This window comes from Tachysurus fulvidraco, chromosome 24, assembly GCF_022655615.1.
Source record: "Tachysurus fulvidraco isolate hzauxx_2018 chromosome 24, HZAU_PFXX_2.0, whole genome shotgun sequence".
Taxonomy (NCBI): domain Eukaryota; kingdom Metazoa; phylum Chordata; class Actinopteri; order Siluriformes; family Bagridae; genus Tachysurus; species Tachysurus fulvidraco.
Window position 1 is genome coordinate 904238 of NC_062541.1, and position 18862 is coordinate 923099.

Consider the following 18862-nt stretch of genomic DNA (forward strand, 5'->3'; position numbering starts at 1 on the left):
CCTTAAATGGAGCCCATTAAACAACATGAGGGTCATTAAACCCTTTAAAACATATATAAATGTTTTATGTTTGTCAGTATGTCAGATGAACAGCTTTTGACATATGTCCCCAGATTTGGAGACCGGATAGCAATAAGACTGTACTGCAGAAGAGAAGTAGCTGCATTAGAAGGAAATAGCACTACATTTTCTAAAGCAACAGAAAACCTCATGTCAAAATTGCAAGAAAAGCAGGCCTGCAAGAGGAAGAATGGTGATAATCATTCAGAAAAGCTCAGTGGAAACTCAAATACCCAAAAAACAGAGAGAAGTTACCAAATGGGACTGTTTGAAGAGATCCGTGGCTCCTTTGTCCAGATCAAAGAAAAGCGTGGTGGTGGTGCAACCAGGCATTTAAGAGCTTTGAAGAGTGCTACCATGGCAGAACTGTTAGAGTGGGGCAAGTAGCTATTCTTTCCAAATGGGAAAAATAAGCTAGGAGATATAACTGAATTTGAATTGAAATTGAGAGACTTTACAGAAGAAGAACTACAGTACATCCACAGACAACATTAGGTGAACAATATGAACAGGAAGGTAAAGATGCTGAGACTGTATCTACCTTGCAAGAGGATTGACACAACTCCAAGTACAAGCATTACTATGCAGAACCAGGCACTACATTACTAAGCAGAACCAGGCACTATGAATGTAATACATAGCTCAATTTCAGTTGATGAAGAAATTCATCAATATGCAGTTTTAGAAGACGGTATGTTTGACACTCTACCAATGGAACCCACTGAAATAGTGCAAGACCAGTTACAAACCACAAAGTTAAGACTTCACAGGGGAAACATTTTCCAAGATTTAATGCAGCTTTTACGGATGGCTTAGTATCTGTCAATGATTGTCTTATATAAATTGAGATGGTCCTACCTAATGGTAGCACAGAGAAAGGAGAAGACAATGGCAGAATCTTTAGAGATGCATTGAGTGAGTATTGGGGTACATTTATCATGAAATGTACATCAAGAAACACACTAAAAGTACCCATGACAAGGCATGATATGAAAGATGAATGGGAAAATGTAGCTAAAGTGATGTTCTTGGTTATAACACTGTTCAATACTTTCCCATCGTGCTAGCCAAGCCTTTTCTGTGTTATTGTCTTAGACTTAACATTGATGAGGATGAGCTCTTAACAGCATTTCTGGAGATAGTTTCTCAAGAGGAAAAGCAGCTTGTTGAAGAAGCAGTGAGAGACTTTACATCTGTCTCTGAACAAGAAGAATGGTTTGAATTCTTGGAAGCTCATGATGTGAAACTTCTTATCACTGAGAATAATGCCAAGCAGATCTTACTTGATGTGGCACACAAAGAAATTGTGCAAGATCCAGCTTACATAGCAGAATGTTGGAGTCCGGTGTTGAAAAACTGTAACTACCTCCAGGGGGACTAAATGAATTGATGATGAGCCTTACTCCAACAGCAAGAAAAGTTATTGCCATATTACAACATGAAACACTTAATAACAGAGAATGCCAGGTCATGGATTATCTTAAGAGGTTCATCAAGCACTGTAGTGATGTTCGGCTCAGGAAATTTCCGCGTTTCTGCACAGGTGTTTTGTTTCTTTCATTATATTTAGTAAATATATAGTTTTATATTCCATACAACTGTAAAATCATATACTTTAATAAACTGTTATGCATTCATGTTTAAAACGTTGAAATGTTATTCATTAGGAGTTAATTATTAATACTATTCAACTGACTGCAGTTTTCAAAAATAAAGAAAATGAATCATATGAAGTATACAAGACTTCTTCAATAACATTTAAGACATATCTACATCTGTGAAATGAATGGAACTCTAATAATAATAATTTAATGAAATAACTATCTGTTAAACTGTCCATAACAACTTTTTAGTGCTAATAGCTTTTTAACATATCTTTATCTCACAATATTTAACACTGTACTAAGCTCTTGTCTTAGTGCAAGATACAGATTAAGTTCTGTAAGCCTTTCTTTGGGAATACGAAGCTGATGTTGTGCAATGATGTGTGAACACAGGGTGAAAATGTCCTCATCACAAGGGATGTAAGGCGATGGATACATTGATCTTCACAGGTGTCACAGTCTTCCACTGGCACTTGGCTTATGTAGTCTTCTGTCTCATATAATTCAGGAAGGGTGTACATGACATCCGGCCGACCATGGGGTACAAGGCTATTTCTTAATGGATGAATCAGATGGCTGTTACACGTGTCTTTGGTTGAATCCAGCTCTTCCTGTAAAAGTCATAAAGAGTATTGTGTATTATCTCTCTCTGTCTGCATGGGCCTTGTAAACCCTATCAAATAAACAAAATGATGTGTATTTAAAAATGTAATTGTATTTAAATATGCACCGTGTGTGTTCAATATTTACCTGGATCAAACCCAGGAAACAGAATAACAAGGTTCTTGTCCAGAAAGCTGTCATCGAAGTAGCCTTCATCTTTAATCTGGTGAAAATATTCAAGCCATAAATCCAAACATTCTTTTCTAAGAATACCCCACCAGCTCTCAATTCTTTGGTTGGCTGTACTTTTGCCATAGATGAAGCTTCTTTCTCCAGCAAGTTGATCGGCATTACCACATCGCAAGTCACAAATGCCAGTCCGGAGTAAGAGAAATCACTTACCTGAGAGAAAGACTGTCTGAAGAAGGAATACAAGATAAAGAAATCAGAGCAATAGACAAAATGTCAGAGCCAAGAGACAAAAAAGACCTGCAAAGAGACTTGGGGTTAATAAACTATTCAGGAAAATTTGTTCCAAATCTGTCTGCGAATACAAAGTCACTGAGAAGCTTGTTAACAGACACCGTGTGGCAGTGGAACGACGAGCAGGCAAAAGAGTGGTCATGGTTGAAAAGCAGTTCAACAAGAGAACCTGTTTTGAATTTTTATGACCAGGAAAAGCCTCTAAAGGTCTCTAGAGATGCATCACAAGTGGGTTTAGGAGCTTTTTGCAACTACAGAGAAATATGTGCAAATTCATGTGGACTCTGTCAAAGCACAGATGCCAGTGTCAACAACAAAATGGGTTGAAACAGCCAAAGAAACACTGAAAGACAAACAGTTAAAGAAAGTAATGGACAGGATTCACATGCCTGGGGATGAGATCATGGAAAATCCTTTCCAGCATTTTAAAGATGAACTGTAGATGGAGTTTTGCTGAAAGGAACAAGACTTGTTGTGCCAATCTCAATGAGAAAGCTGATGCTGAAACTTGTGCACAAAGTACATTTAGGAATCAAAAAATGTAAGAGAAAGAGATATGGGGAAAAGTTGGTATGGACTTGTTTCAACTTAATGACAAAGATTACTTGTTGCTCGTGGACTATCATTCAAACTACCCGGAAATCGTGCAGTTGACAAGCACAACGTCAGAGAAGGTAATTGCAAAGACAAAAGGTATATTTGCAGGACATGGTAATGACTGTAATAAGTGACAATGGACCACAGTTTGCAAGTCAGAGTTTCATGATTTATGATTTATGATTTTGAGCACATAATGTCAAGCCCTCTGTACCCACAGTCCAAGGGTTTAGCAGAGAAAGGAGTTCAAATAGTGAAACGCCTTCTAAAAAAAGCCACTGAGACAAGGAGTGATCCATACCTGGCTATCCTGAGTTACAGAGCTTCACCAATGGAGAATGGACTTTCACCGGCAGAAATGCTCATGAATAGGAAACTACGGACAAAGCTACCATCGGTAAAGCATCAAATGGTACAGAGTAGGTGGAATTCTGCAAATGACAGACAAATTAATCACTACAACAAAACAGCAACACCACTGAGCCCACATGCCCAAGAAGAAATTGTACGAGTGACATGTGATGGGCAGTGGGGACCATTGGCCAAAGTGATTAGAGAGACTATGCCCAGGTCATACGAAGTGCTAACAGAGCATGGGAAAATAATGAGGACAAACACAGGACATTTGCTAAAAGTGCCTCAGAGGGAAATAAAAATCAATGAGAGTGAGACAAATGATCTGGAAATTGCAAAGCAAAACTAAAGAATCTGTACCTGATAATAGACAGGATGCTGTAGAACAAACAAAATGTCCTAAGAGACAAATAATAAGGCTGTTTGTAGATTCTCAAGTATCTCTATTAAACAATCATGAAAGCAGAAATATGCTCTGAGGACATATTTGGTCTTTGTGATCACACTGTTGAGACTCAAGATGGGATAGACAACCATCACTTTAGCTTAATGTCACTGGTTGTCTGTGCCTTTCATAAGTTGAGACAACACCATGTCACAAAGGTTCATACTGTGAAACCGCTGAGCAAATGTGTCAGGAAGAAACTGTGTAAGGTTGTGTTGTTGCAGGGAAACTAAACACTTAGTTTTAAATGGTTAACTCAGCTGACAGTCCTGGAAGGATGTCACCAGTTAGCTTGGCAGTGTAACACACAAGCTCAGCCTCAAAGTCAAATTTTTTTTTTTTTTGTTGTTGTTGTTGTTGTTTATGTGACTTTAGTATATACTTATTTAATGAAAAGTGAAAAGTAAAAATTGACATATGGCTAAGTATGGTGACCCATACTCAGAAATTGTTCTCTGCATTTGACCCATCGAAAGTGCACACACACACAGCAGAGAACACACACCCGGAGCAGTGGGCAGCCATTTATGCTGCGGCGCCCGGGGATCAGTTGGGGGGTTCGGTGCCTTGCTCAAGGGCACCTCAGTCGTGGCCGGCCTGAGACTCGAACCCACAACCTTAGGATTACGAGTCAGACTCTCTAACCATTAGGCCACGACTTGTGGCAAAAGTATTGCAGGAAAAGAATAAATAAAAGATTGAATGGTCTTTGGCACCTCAAATATCTAACTTTCACATTATGTTCCTCTCAAATTTGTGTTTCATATTTAATAAACCAATACAATTTAAATGTTTAAATGAACATGTATAGTCACACCATTGTAGTGTTGCATACAGTAGGCTTTAAGGTAAGTAGTGATTGTTCATTTGAAGTTTACTCAAGTGGAAGAATGTAATAAATAAACTATGCATTATAAAAAGTAGATTAAAACCTTAAAATTTCAATGGACTCAATGATAAATACATGTCTGACGTTTTGAACGAACAAAAAAAAAAAAGAATATGGCATTCATGACGATTTATGGTGATTTTATTTCTTTGTCTACATTGAAGCTGATGCATTAAGAGGAGGGGGTCCCCTGTTCCAAGATGGTGGCTCTATTGACGCATTCGTTCCAATGTACTGCCGTATACAAGGCGACATCTAGTATAGATATCTATGGAGGAATGCCGTACTAAATTACAGTCCATTCTGTGTTTTACCGACAACATTGACCAAGCTCCTGCTTCCTGAAATCCCTGGCCGTCGGAACGTGTGTGTGTGTGTGTGTGTGTGTGTGTGTGTGTCACTGCCCTTCCCCCTCTGCAGTATAAACTGCAATGGAAGTGAAAGTCAGAAGCTCCATTTAGTGTGGAGTGAAAACTAAAAGATTTCAGAAGTAAAAACACAGTGAGTATCTAAAGCTCTAATATATAAACACACTGAAGTGACACTAGATGCAGAATAGTTTTGTGGGTTTTACTGAAGCTTTAATGTACACAGGTTGTTTTATAACTTTATAGCGTGACTATTTCCTGTAAGTGAACTCTGTGCTGATTCAAGGTTTAATTTAACACACCGATGTTGGAGTGAAGTAAACGTGTGTCCTGCTGTAATCTGGAGAAGGAGACATGACCTCCAACATGAGTGTGTCTGGAAAACAGGACTTAAAGAAAGACGAGAGGTGACTTACTTTTACATTCACCAGCAATAAATACACACCGTCTCATGGGAACACATCTGTATCTCTAAACACTCACTAGTTAACACAGGAAGTCAACTTTGCTTTAAGGTGTTTAATAGCAATGAATATATCACTGATCTGATCTAAGAACAGTTTAGACAAATCATTTACTGAGAGAAGAGTAAAAAGGACGGTGTAATGTGGAGCATAAGAGCAGCAGAGCTTTGTGTCAGTGAACTCTACAGGCTTTAAGACCCAGCTGTCAGTTAGCTGTGATTGGGACTCCTGATATCAGTGTAATTCCTGACTTATGAGGCCTGTCTCCTGTTTGAATAAGTGTACAGACTGGATCTGAATTAAAAAGATGGAATTATTGGTGTTTAATGATGAACACATTGTTTAACAGTGCTGAGTATTAATTATTGCTGATATTTCTATTCTAGAATGATGGAGGGAAAGAGATCAGACTCACCAGAACCCAGCTGTGTGTCCATGAAGAGTGACTGGTCAATGGGACGTCCAATTATCTTCAGAGACAGTTCTACTGATGTGAGGTCAGTATAGTGAGGTGTTTTACAGCAGTGTTCCACCTGATCAAACTCACTGGTCTCATTATGAAGCCCTTCATGAGCTTTATCAGGTGTTGAAGCAGTAAAACACTAAACTGTGCAGTGCTGCAGCTCTCGGACTGGCAGTGAGGAAAAGTGCTTTAAGAGTTCAGTTCAGTCTGCAGTCCCTGAGCTGGAGGGTCTGTGGTGCTACCGAAGAACATTTACACCTGGGACATTAATGACAATATAAAGATTTTATTCATTTATTCAAACATTTGTTTCTAAACATGTTGGTGTCAGTTAGGAAATCCTGAAATCAGTGTATTGTGTTAAGATGATAGTGTTAAATATCTGTGTGTGTATTTATTAGTGTGTGATTTGTGCAGCTATGAATACATATAGTCCATATTACATGATGGGTTTTGTTTGTTCACAGACCACAAAAATCAAACATCAGCACAAATCAGCTGGACTCTATATTCAAGGTGTGTGTGTTGTGTTTAAAGTGTGTAATGTGTGTGTTGTGATCACTTGTCATGTCTTGATGTGCAGCAGCATTAAGGGTAATCGGTTGTATGTTTTAAATGTGATAATAAAATAGACTTTTCTTCTTGTGATAAAATAAAAGCCCCTCTCACTGTGTAAGATGATAATATTTAGATCTGTTCCTGTGTGTTTCTAACCAGGAGCTGGAACACAAAGTCATCACTCTGATAAAGAATGAGCTGAAGAGGTTTAGGAAGCTCCTGAGTCCAGATTACCCAGCATGCACTGAGAGGGAGGGGGAGGATGAGGAGGATCTGCACAGTGTCAGAGACGGAGCGCTGAAGATCACACTGCACGTCCTGAAGAACATGAACCACACAGATCTCGCTAACACACTGCACAACAGTAAGAGCTCTGAGTCATGACTTTATTCCATCAGCTTCACTTTAGAGAGAGGAAATAGTTTTAGATATGAACACTTTTAGTTTTAAATTTAATTTTAATATCATGTTGTATCTGTTCATGGTCCAGCTTCAATAATATTTAGTACATCAGTCAGGAATTAATAGCAGTTTTTGTACGATTTTGCATTATAACTTTTTATTTCTAAACTAGATATTACTTTGTTTATTAGAACTCGCCTCTGTGTATCAGACAAAGTTGAAGTCCAATCTGAGGAAGAAGTTTAAAAGAATTAATGAAGGAATCTCACAGCATGGAAGCTCAGCACTTCTGAATGAGATCTACACTGAGCTCTACATCACAGAGGGTTGGAGTGGAGACATCAATAATGAACATGAGGTGAGACAGATTGAGGCAGCATCCAGGAGACCAGCAACACAGGAGAAACCCATCAAATATAATGAGATATTTAAAGACAAGTCCATCAGAACTGTGCTGACTAAAGGAGTTGCTGGAATTGGAAAAACAGTCTCTGTGCAAAAGTTCATCCTGGACTGGGCTGAAGGAGAAGTAAATCAGGACGTCACCTTCATGTTCCCACTTCCCTTTAGAGAGCTGAATCTAATGAAGCAGCAAAATCTCAGTCTGATGAAACTTCTTCATCACTTTTTCCCAGAAATAAGAAAACTAGAATCAATAGATTGTGAGTCCTACAAAGTGGTGTTGATCTTTGATGGTCTGGATGAGTGTCGACTTCCTCTAAGTTTCCAGAAGAATGAGATATTGTGTGATGTGACAGAGTCAGCCTCAGTGGATGTGCTGCTGACGAACCTCATCAAGGGGAATCTGCTTCCCTCGGCTCTCCTCTGGATAACCACAAGACCAGGAGCAGCCAATCAGATCCCTCCTGAGTGTGTAGACCAGGTAACAGAGGTACGAGGCTTCAGTGATCCTCAGAAAGAGGAGTATTTCAGGAAGAGGATCAGTGATCAGAGCCTGGCTGATAACATCATCACTCACCTGAAGTCTTCAAGAAGCCTCTACATCATGTGTCACATCCCAGTCTTCTGCTGGATCTCAGCCACTGTTCTAGAGAGAATGTTGGGTGAAGCAGAGGGTGGAGAGATCCCCAAGACTCTGACTCAAATGTACACACACTTCCTGATCTTTCAGTTCAAACACAAGGACCAAAAGTACCATCAGAAATGTGACTCTGATCCTCAGCAGACCAGAGAGAGTATCATGGCATTGGGAAAACTTGCTTTCCACCAGCTGGAGAAAGGAAACCTGATCTTCTATGAGGAAGACCTGAGAGAGTGTGGCATTGATGTCAGAGAAGTGTCAGTGTACTCAGGAGTGTGTACCCAGATCTTCAGAGAGGAGTTTGGGCTTCACCTGGGGAAGGTGTTCAGCTTCATACATCTGAGTGTCCAAGAATTTCTGGCTGCTTTATATGTATTTTTCTGCTTTATTTTAAGAAATACAAATGTGCATATGGGGCAAAGCACTGGACTTTTTAATTTCTTCAGAAATCCAAACATGTCTGATCTCCTCAGGAGTGCAGTGGACAAGGCCTTACAGAGTGAGAATGGACACCTGGACCTGTTCCTCCGCTTCCTTCTGGGTCTCTCACTGGAGACCAATCAAACTCTTTTACAAGACTTAATGCCACAGACAGGAAGCAGATCTCACAGCAAACAGGAAACAGTGGAGTACATAAAGGAGAAAATCAGGGAGAATCCATCTCCAGAGAAATCCATCAATCTGTTCCACTGTCTGAATGAACTGAATGATGATTCTCTAGTGCAGGAAGTACAAACTTACCTGAACAGAGGAGGTGACAGACGTCTCAGTGACACCAGACTCTCTCCTGCTCAGTGGTCAGCTCTGGCGTTTGTGTTACTGACCTCAGAACAGGAGCTGGATGTGTTTAATTTGAGTAAATATAATCCATCACATGAAGGTCTTCTGAGGCTGCTGCCAGTGGTCAAAGCCTCCAGAAAAGCTGTGTGAGTATTTTTATTTATAACTGTATTACTGCATGGTTTATTATTTTAATGTAACACTGAACTGTACTGTTTGGATTAATGTGTGTTAATAGTTCCTCTAATCATCTTTACACAAACCTCTGGTACTTTTACAGAAGATTGTGTCACTTTTTACACTAACATGTTATATCTGAACTGAGGGCTGGGCCACATGGACAAAATCTTATAACATCATATGAGTCATTTTATAGCTTTTATATATGAACCATGAAAAATTAAGTGTTCTCTAAAATTTATGGAAAATATCTCTACAAAATAACTGCATGCATTTAAGAACTAAAGACATTTCTGATCTAAACACCAGTGAAAGACTTTTTCTTTTCTGTTTCCTTTGAAAGTGACAAAACTCTCACAGATGAGAAAAACATCAGACTGACAAAATGGGATCAATATGGATAGAAAATCTAAAAATGAAATATTAAATCACTCAAATGTCCTTCAATTATCTCTTTATGTTGAAGTTCCTCATCTTTTGTTGTGTGTGACACAGTGTTGTGGGGAGATTCACTCTGTCATGGCTTTTTTACTCAATTGTTCTTTCTAATAGAAATAAAACATAAATGATTTTTAAAATTTTAACCCAATATGAAGGAAAAACAAAAGTCTCCTTCAGTCTGCACTACTGCTAAACTTTACCAAGGACTGAGCTCGTGGTAAATAAAACATCAATCATCATTTTGGACCAAGTGGGAAAATGTTCAGCTTTATCTTCTTATTATGTTAGAAACAAGCTAGGCAGCTAATTCAGATGAAGTGATGAAGAGACGTCAGGTTTCGTTCTTTCGCAACTTTCTGTGCATTTTGGAGATTTTAAGCTGTGTTTGTATTTATAAGCAGCTGTAGTGAATCTATATTTTTGTTGTACAACATTAATAACAGACTGGTTTTGTTCTCTGTTCATCATTATGTACTGATAAAATATTACACATTGGTACACTACATTCTATGATGTCACTTATAGCCCCCTGAAGCCCACCTACACAAATCCTTTAGTGTAACAGACAGTAGTGTTGTATTAGATTTGTACCTACAAGGTGGGTTAGATTTCCTGCTATGTGTATAGTCAGTGTTTTAGATTTAACAAACGAATGTCTGTATGTTGATCCATCTAAAGCTAATACTTGTGTATATACAGTGTCACTCATTTAAAGGTAAGAAGTTTGACTTTGTTTATTTCTGATGCTGTGTGCAGTCGTGCTGATGTGACGTCACTCTGTAAACAGGGAAGGAGCTCAGATTTGAGAAGAAAACCCCACGTTCACTTCTCAGTTGTGGAGGCATGAAGGACATTTACTCTGTGGAGAAAGAAGGGTTCACTAAGTTGTGTTGAAATAGTAACAGTGACATCTGTAGTAAACAGTACAATGTTCTTTCTAATATCCTTTATTTACATTGCTTATGATTAATGAGAGATTTTTACACATCTATATTTTATAAAAAATACAAATCATGATCAAGAATCGTTTATAAGGTTAAAATATGTAAACTTTCTCTTTAGTTCGGATGTGTTTGGAAAGACGTTCAGAAAGACGTCCCTGCTCCTGTAAATGTGCTGATGTGGTGTCCTGTCCTCTGATTTGTGTGTGTGACACAAACACACTGACATTTCTGTTACAGCTTCAACTTTAGCTGGATTATGGCTGTGTTTGTGTGTTTGAGATCAGTGTTCTGATATTTCATCATTTCTCTTCCAGTCTGAGTGACTGTAATCTGACAAAGGAAAGCTGTAGAGTTCTGTCCTCAGTTCTCAGCTCAAATTCCTCCAGTCTGAGAGAACTGGACCTGAGTCACAATAAACTGCAGCATTCAGGAGTGAAGCTGCTCTCTGATGGACTGAAGAATCCACACTGTACACTGGAGATACTGAGGTACACACACACACACACACACACACACACACACACACACACACACACACACACACACACACACACACACACACACACACACCACACACACATGTTTAAGCTGCTTTGTAAATGTATTTAGTGAAGGTGACTGATGGATAAACACTGAGCAAACACTAAAAGCAGTTTGACTGAAGCGTCTTATTAAAATTCACCTTAAGGAAGTCAGCATTTGTTGATGATAAATAAATATTTGAGATGATATTAAAATGATTGTGGATGTCACAGGTAACCAGTACAGTTCCTGTACAATAGGAATGATTTGGTTACTAACTGTAATGGATAAAAGGTTTTATATGAAATACATAAGAGTACGTTACATTAAGCTAATCTACTTGGAATGATTGAATGTAGAAAAAGTTTTTCTGTATCTTCTTTACATTAATATGAAATTTCATGTTGTCTTGATGAGTGACTTCACAATTGACCATACAACTGTTTAGCACACAAGTCTGATGTTAACCAGTTTAGTACTGGTCCTGAGAGACCTACCCAGTGTTCAAGTCTGTGTAGAAGAACATCCTGGTCTACAGAATCAAAATCTACACTCAGGTCAAGAAGCAGAATAATGGAAATGTGATCTGAACTGGAGCTTAGTTATAGATCATTTAAAACCTGAGCAAATGCTGCACAGTACAGAACATTTGTCTTTAGTGACACTAAAACTCTATAAAAGGTAAACAGGAGTTATTGTGACTTATTAATGTAACAGCAGCTGAAGAGCAAAATGTGGAACCAGTTTACAGGAAATTAGGTGTGAATTAGGTGTGAATGTGGTGAAGGGAAAGGAAACGGTTGGAAGGAGAGGAAAAAGAGATCTACACTGTACCCAGGTGATCATGAACACTGTAATGATGAGTCGGCAAAATCCATGTGAAGAAGTTTTAATGAAGAAAAGATAAGACAAACAATCCAAAATCAGTAAGCAAAGGCAGGGTCAAAAAACAGGCAGAGTCTGAAATAAGCGTAACAAACTATCCATGAGGAGAACAAATCACATCCACAAATCTGAAGAAACAATAATCCAAAGAGCAAAAACAGGGTCAATAGTGATAAATATAAACATCAGAAACAAAGCGCACCAGGACACCCTAGGTCGGAGGTCGATGATCGACTTTGTGGTTGTTTCATCTGACCTCGAGCCGTATGTCTTGGACACTCGGGTAAAGAGAGCGGCGGAGCTGTCAACTGATCACCACCTGGTGGTGAGTTGGATTCGATGGCGGGGAGGAAGTTGGACAGACTTGGCAGACCCAAACGTACTGTGAGGGTCTTCTGGGAACGTTTGGCAGAGTCTCCGGTCAGAGACATCTTCAACTCCCACCTCCGGCAGAGCTTCAACCAGATCCTGAGGGAGGTTGGAGACATTGAGTACGAGTGGATCATGTTCTCCACCTCCATTGGCTGCTCGGAGCTGTGGCCGTAAAGTCTCCGGTGCCTGTCGTGCCGGCAATCCCCATACCCGGTGGTGGACCCCAGAAGTAATGGATGCTGTCAAGCTGAAGAAGGAGTCCTATCAAGCCTGGTTGGCCCAGGGGACTCCGGAGGCAGCTGATAGGTATTGGAGGGGCCAAGCGAGCTTCAGCCCTGGTGGTTGTGGAGGCGAAAACTCGGGTCTGGGATGAGTTCGATGAGGCTATAGAGAAGGACTATTGGTTGGCCTCGAAGAAATTCTGGCAAACCGTCCGGCGCCTCAGGAGGGGGAAGCATTGCCCTGCACACACTGTTTACAAGTGGGAGTGGGAATCTGCTGACTTCGACTGGTGACATTCTCGGATGGTGGATGGAGTACTTCGAGGATCTCCTCGACCCGACCAACATGCCTTCCATTGAGGAAGAAGAGGCCGAGGGTTCGGTTGTGGACTCGCGATCCCCCAAGCTGAGGTCACTGAGGTAGTTGAGAAGCTCCTCAGTGGCAAGGCACCGGGGGTGGATGAGATCCGCCCCGAGTACCTCAAGTCTCTGGATGTTGTGGGGCTGTCTTGGTTGACACGCCTCTGCAACATCGCGTGGCAGCTGGGGACAGTGCCTCTGGACTGGCAGACTGGGTTGGTGGTCCCTCTGTTTAAGAAGGGGGACCAGAGGGTGTGTTCCAACTACAGGGGGATCACACTCCTCAGCCTCCCCGGAAAAGTCTATGCCAGGGTACTGGAGAGGAGAATTCAGCCGATAGTCGAACCTCGGATTCAGGAGGAACAATGCAGGTTTCGTCTCGGTCGTGGAACACTGGACCATCTCTATACCCTCGCCAGGTTGCTGTCCGGTCCCTATATGACCGGAGCAGGAGTTTGGTCCGCATAACTGGCAGTAAGTCAGACTTGTTCCCAGTGCAACACCGGTCCTGTTCATTATTTATATGGACAGGATTTCTAGGCGCAGTCGGGGGCCGTATGGAGTCCGTTTTGGGGACCACAGGATTTCATCTCTGCTTTTTGCAGAGATGCTTTTTACCTAACAAAGAAATCGGAAATCATGTAACAACCAACCTGCACGATGATGTACTGGATAGGCTTTGTGACCTCGGCTTGCTGCGGAGACCAGGCCTCCAGTCCCCGGTGTCACCTGATACAGATCTCTGAGGAGAGGGGACACAGAAAGAGGTGCGTGAGGAAGCCGAAGCGTGGTAAGCGAGCGGGTGTCCATGCTAGGCTAAAAGCAAACCCTAGCCGGCCGGATCTCCCCTAGCCAACGTTTGCTCCCTGGACAATAAACTGGACTACATCTGACTCGAACGCTCTACACAGAGAGGGGATAGAAACTACTGCGTGTTTGTTTTCACGAAGACGTGGCTCAGCGACAGAGTTCCGGATGCCGCCATTCAGCTGGACGGGCTAACTTCATTTTGAGCCGACAGAAATGCAGCTCTGTGCGGTAAGACTCGCGGTGGTGGTATGTGTGTTTATATCAACACGGAATGGTGCAAGAACTCTGTGCTTATTTCTACTTACTGCTCATCGTCAGTGGAGCTTGTGACTGTTAAATGCAGACAATTTTATTTACCACAGGAATTTACTACTGTTTACATTTTTGGAGTTTACATTCCTCCTAGCACTAATGCTAAAGAGGCGCTAAGTGAGCTATACAGAGCTATTAGCGACCTACAGAATGTTCACCCCGACGGACTTTTTATCATCGCCGAAGATTTCAACCATGCAAATCTTAAGTCAGTGCTCTCTAAATTCCATCAACATGTGGACTTTGCTACGAGAGGTGAAAACACGCTGGATCTTGTTTACACAAATATTCCCGGTGCGTACCGCGCAGAGCCCCGTCCCCACCTCGGCTATTCAGACCACATCACTGTTAAGCTAATTCCAGCATACAGACCACTCGTCAGATGCTCAAATCTGGTTCTGAAGCAGGTAAAAACCTGGCCAGCAGGAGCCACCTCTGCTCTTCAGGACTGCTTTGAGTGCACTGACTGGAATATCTTCAGGGAGGCTGCAACCAACGGAGACTCCGTCAACTTTGAGGAGTACATGTCAGCAGTGACCAGTTACATCGGCAAGTGCATTGATAACGTGACCGTCTCCAAGACCATCACTACACGCTCCAACCAGAAGCCGTGGATGACTGCTAATGTGCGTGCTCTGCTGAGGACTAGGGACCTAGCCTTCAGAACAGGGGAGAGGGTGGACCTAAGAATAGCAAGGGCCAAACTGTCCCGAGCCATTAGAGAGGCAAAGCGTGCACACACACAGACAATCCACAACCACTTACAGGACAGCAGAGGCACCCGGCGCATGTGGCAGGGCATACAGGCGATCACAAAATACAAAACAGCTTCACCTGCTTGTGATACCGAGGCCTCCCTTACAGACACGTTGAACGAGTTCTACACTCGGTTCAAGGTACAGAACAACGTAACGCCAAGGAAGACCATCCCTCGTCCCGGCGACCAGGTACTCTGTCTATCCACGGCCGACGTGAGGAGATCTCTATGCAGAGTTAACCCACGGAAGGCTGCTGGACCAGACAACATTCCTGGCAGGGTGCTCAAAGAAAATACTGAACGGCTAGCGGATGTCTTTACGGACACTTATGTACGAATGCTGATCATAGACTTTAGTTCAGCATTCAATACAATCATCCCTCAGCACCTGATTGGGAAGCTGAGCCTGCTGGGACTAAACACCTCCCTCTGCAACTGGATCCTGGACTTCCTGTCTGGGAGACCTCAGTCAGTCCGGATCGGGAGCTGCATCTCCAGCACCACCACACTGAACACTGGAGCTCCTCAAGGCTGCGTGCTCAGTCCACTGCTGTTCACTTTGCTGACTCACGACTGTGCAGCAATGCACAGATCGAGCCATATTATTAAGTTCACCGATGACACGACCATGGTGGGCCATATCAACAAGAACGACGAGTCAGCATACAGGGAGGAGGTGCAACAACTAACTGCCTGGTGTAGTGCCAACAACCTTTCTCTGAATGTGGACAAAGCTAAAGAGATGGTTGTGGACTTCAGGAGAGCACAGAGCAAACACTCTCTGCTGAACATCGACGGATCATCTGTAGAGATCATCAAGAGCACCAAATTTCTTGGTGTTCATCTAGCGGAGAACCTCACCTGGTCACTCAACACCAGTGCCATCACCAAGAAAGCCCAGGGGCGTCTATACGTCCTACGACGGCTGAGAAAGGCACATCTCCCTCCCCCCATTCTGACCATGTTCTACAGAGGGACCCTTGAGAGCATCCTGAGCAGCTGCATCACTGTCTGGTTTGCGAACTGTACAATCTTGGATCGCAAATCTCTGCAGCAGATAGTGAGGACAGCTGAGAAGATCATTGGAGTCTCTCTTCCCTCTATCATGGACACTTACACCACACTCTGCATCCGCAAAGCCAACAGCATTGTTGATAACCCCTCTTCACCCTCCTGCCGTCTGGAAAAAGGTACCGAAGCATTCGGGCCCTCGTGACCAGACTGTAACAGTTTCTTCCCACAAGCCATCAGACTTCTCAATAACTGAACTGTACTATACTAAGCACACCATACACACACATCATCTGTATGGACTGCATAGACCCTCACAAAACACACACTCTTTTGCACACTTTTCTGCTGTTTTTGCACATACTGTCCAACATTTCAGCTGTTTTTGCACATATTGTACAATATCTCAGCATTATGCACATATTTCAGTCATTTGCTGTTTTTTTTGCACAACTCTATACTGTATATTATCCAAAGGACCTGCTGCTAAGAAACTGTGTTCATTCTAATGTTACTGCACAAAATATTATTTGAACATTCAGTATTTACACTGGTCTGTCTGCGCTCTTACTGTTTATTGTCTTTTGTGTATTGCATTTTTTGTACTTTTTGTATTTGCTTGTAACTTTATGTCTGCACTGTTTTTTTGTCTTGCACTGTCTTTTGTCCTGCACTGTCTTGTTTTTCTTGTCCTGCACTGTTTGCACCAGGTTGCACAGTTGCACTTTATGTGGCTAAGACTACTTACATGTCCTTAGCCTTGTCTTTGTTTTATGTAGCACCTTGATCCTGGAGAAACGTTGTCTCATTTCACTGTGTACTGTAACAGTTATATATGCTTGTAATAACAATAAAAGCTTCTTGACTTGACTTGACTTGTTGTCCTGTTAGCTTCCTCAAATCAGGACCTTCTGGGTGCACTGCGACGGATTGCAGCCGAGTGTGAAGCGGCGGGTATGAGAATCAGCACCTCCAAGTCCGTGGCCATGGTTCTCAGCCGGAAAAGGGTGGCTTGTCCCCTTCAGGTTGGCGGAGAGCTCCTGCCTCAAGTGGAAGAGTTTAAGTTTCTTGGGGTCTTGTTCACGAGTGAGGGAAGGATGGAGCGGGAGATCGACAGGCAGATCGGTGTATCTTCCGCAGTGATGCGGTCGATATACCTGTCTTTTGTGGTGAAGAAAGAGCTGAGCCGCAAGGCGAAGCTCTCTATTTACCAGTCAATCTACGTTCCTACCCTCACCTATGGTCATGAGCTTTGGGTCACGACTGAAAGGACAAGATCCCGGATACAAGCAGCTGAAATGAGTTTCCTCTGTAGGGTGGCTGGGCGATAGGGTGAGGAGCTCAGTCACTCGGGAGGAGCTCAGAGTAGAGTCGCTGCTCCTCCACATCGAGAGGAGTCAGCTGAGGTGGCTCGGGCATCTGTTTCGGATGCCTCTGGACGCTTCCCTGGGGAGGTGTTCCGGGCATGTCCAACTGGGAGGAGGCCCGGGGAAGACCTAGGACACGCTGGAGGGACTAAGTCTCTTGGCTGGCCTGGGAACGCCTCGGTATTACCCCGGAGGAGCTGGAGGAAGTGTCTGGGCATCCCTGCTTAGTCTGCTGCCCCCGCGACCCGGCCCAGGATAAGCGGTAGAAGATGGATGGATGGATGGATGGAGAAACAAAGCTAATTCACACCATACAGAAAAACACATTTATTTGATCTGTGTATTGAGGGTATTATGGGATGTGTCTCTGTGTGTGAAGGTTATTCAAAACACCACCAACAGTTTTACCGTCTCTGTGAAAATACTGAAAGATCTACATCACTTCTCACATCAGAACAAAGTACATTTATTTCCCCAGTGTGTAGAGCAGTGTACATTACACACATACTAATATACATACATACATACATTATAAACCAGCTTTTATCCTCCAGAAACATCACACTGGTCTCTAGATAGCTCTAATAGTGAGCTCTAAATCTTCTGTCAGCTCAGGTGTAGAGAATTCCCTGTGTAAATACTCCCACACACACACACACACATATACACACATACACACACACACACACACACACACACACACACACACACACACACACACACACACACAATACTACTCCTATTTACAGTGAGGACAGAGCTGCTGAACACACTGTATGAAAAATCTCTCTGCTAGAAATAAAGAGACGTGTTTGTTCAGAGTGACGTCTCTGTTATTATCTTCTTTCAGAAAGTTAAATACATCGTCTCATATGAGCTGAGACACATGGATCTGTCCAAGAGCAGTCCAAGTTTATACACAGATGTTCATGTTAGATTTTTATCCTGATATTAGAACCTTGTGTTCAGGTGGACACTTTATTTCTCACTGATGGAAACTCCTCAATTCACTATCAGACAAATAAATCAAACATTTCATCATTTCTCTTCCAGTCTGTGGGGGTGTAATCTGACAGAGGAAAGCTATAGAGTTCTGTCCTCAGTTCTCAGCTCAAACTCCTCCAGACTGAGAGAACTGGACCTGAGTGACAATAAACTGCAGGATTCAGGACTGGAGCTGCTCTCTGATGGACTGAAGAATCCACACTGTACACTGGAGAAACTGAGGTACACACACACACACACACACACACACACACACACACACACACACACACACACACACACACAGAGTTTTAATAAACACTACAACATCCAGTTCTCCTCTGTGGTAACTGTAATTGTAGTGATCTGATATATTGTCATTGTTGTGTGTGTGAGATGGAGAGTAAATGTACTGTATATAAAGATTTTGTGTAGTTCATGTTTTCAATACTAAAACTGAGTGTTTTAAGTGTGAGAAGGTTTTCTTTCTTGCAGGATGTGGTACTGCAGTATTACGTATGAAGGTTGTGCTGCTCTGGCTTCAGCTCTGAGGTCAAACTCCTCATCACACCTGAGAGAACTGG

The 18862-nt window shown here is 42.2% G+C and overlaps 1 protein-coding gene and 1 long non-coding RNA gene across 2 annotated transcripts; both read left to right on the plus strand.

Moving 5' to 3' along the window:
* The first annotated feature begins 5746 nt into the window (after positions 1–5746).
* Positions 5747–6847, plus strand: LOC125140191. The gene is made up of 3 exons (XR_007139430.1): positions 5747–5810; positions 6254–6364; positions 6798–6847. It is a non-coding gene; the product is annotated as an uncharacterized LOC125140191 (long non-coding RNA).
* Positions 6848–7504: 657 nt separating this feature from the next.
* On the plus strand, positions 7505–18513 carry LOC125140155 (NLR family CARD domain-containing protein 3-like; the record flags this gene model as incomplete). Its single annotated transcript, XM_047808051.1, has 3 exons — positions 7505–9258; positions 10992–11165; positions 18348–18513. Coding segments are annotated over 3 exons (2094 nt in total), but the record flags the coding sequence as incomplete, so codon positions are not given.
* Between the last annotated feature and the right edge of the window lie 349 nt (positions 18514–18862).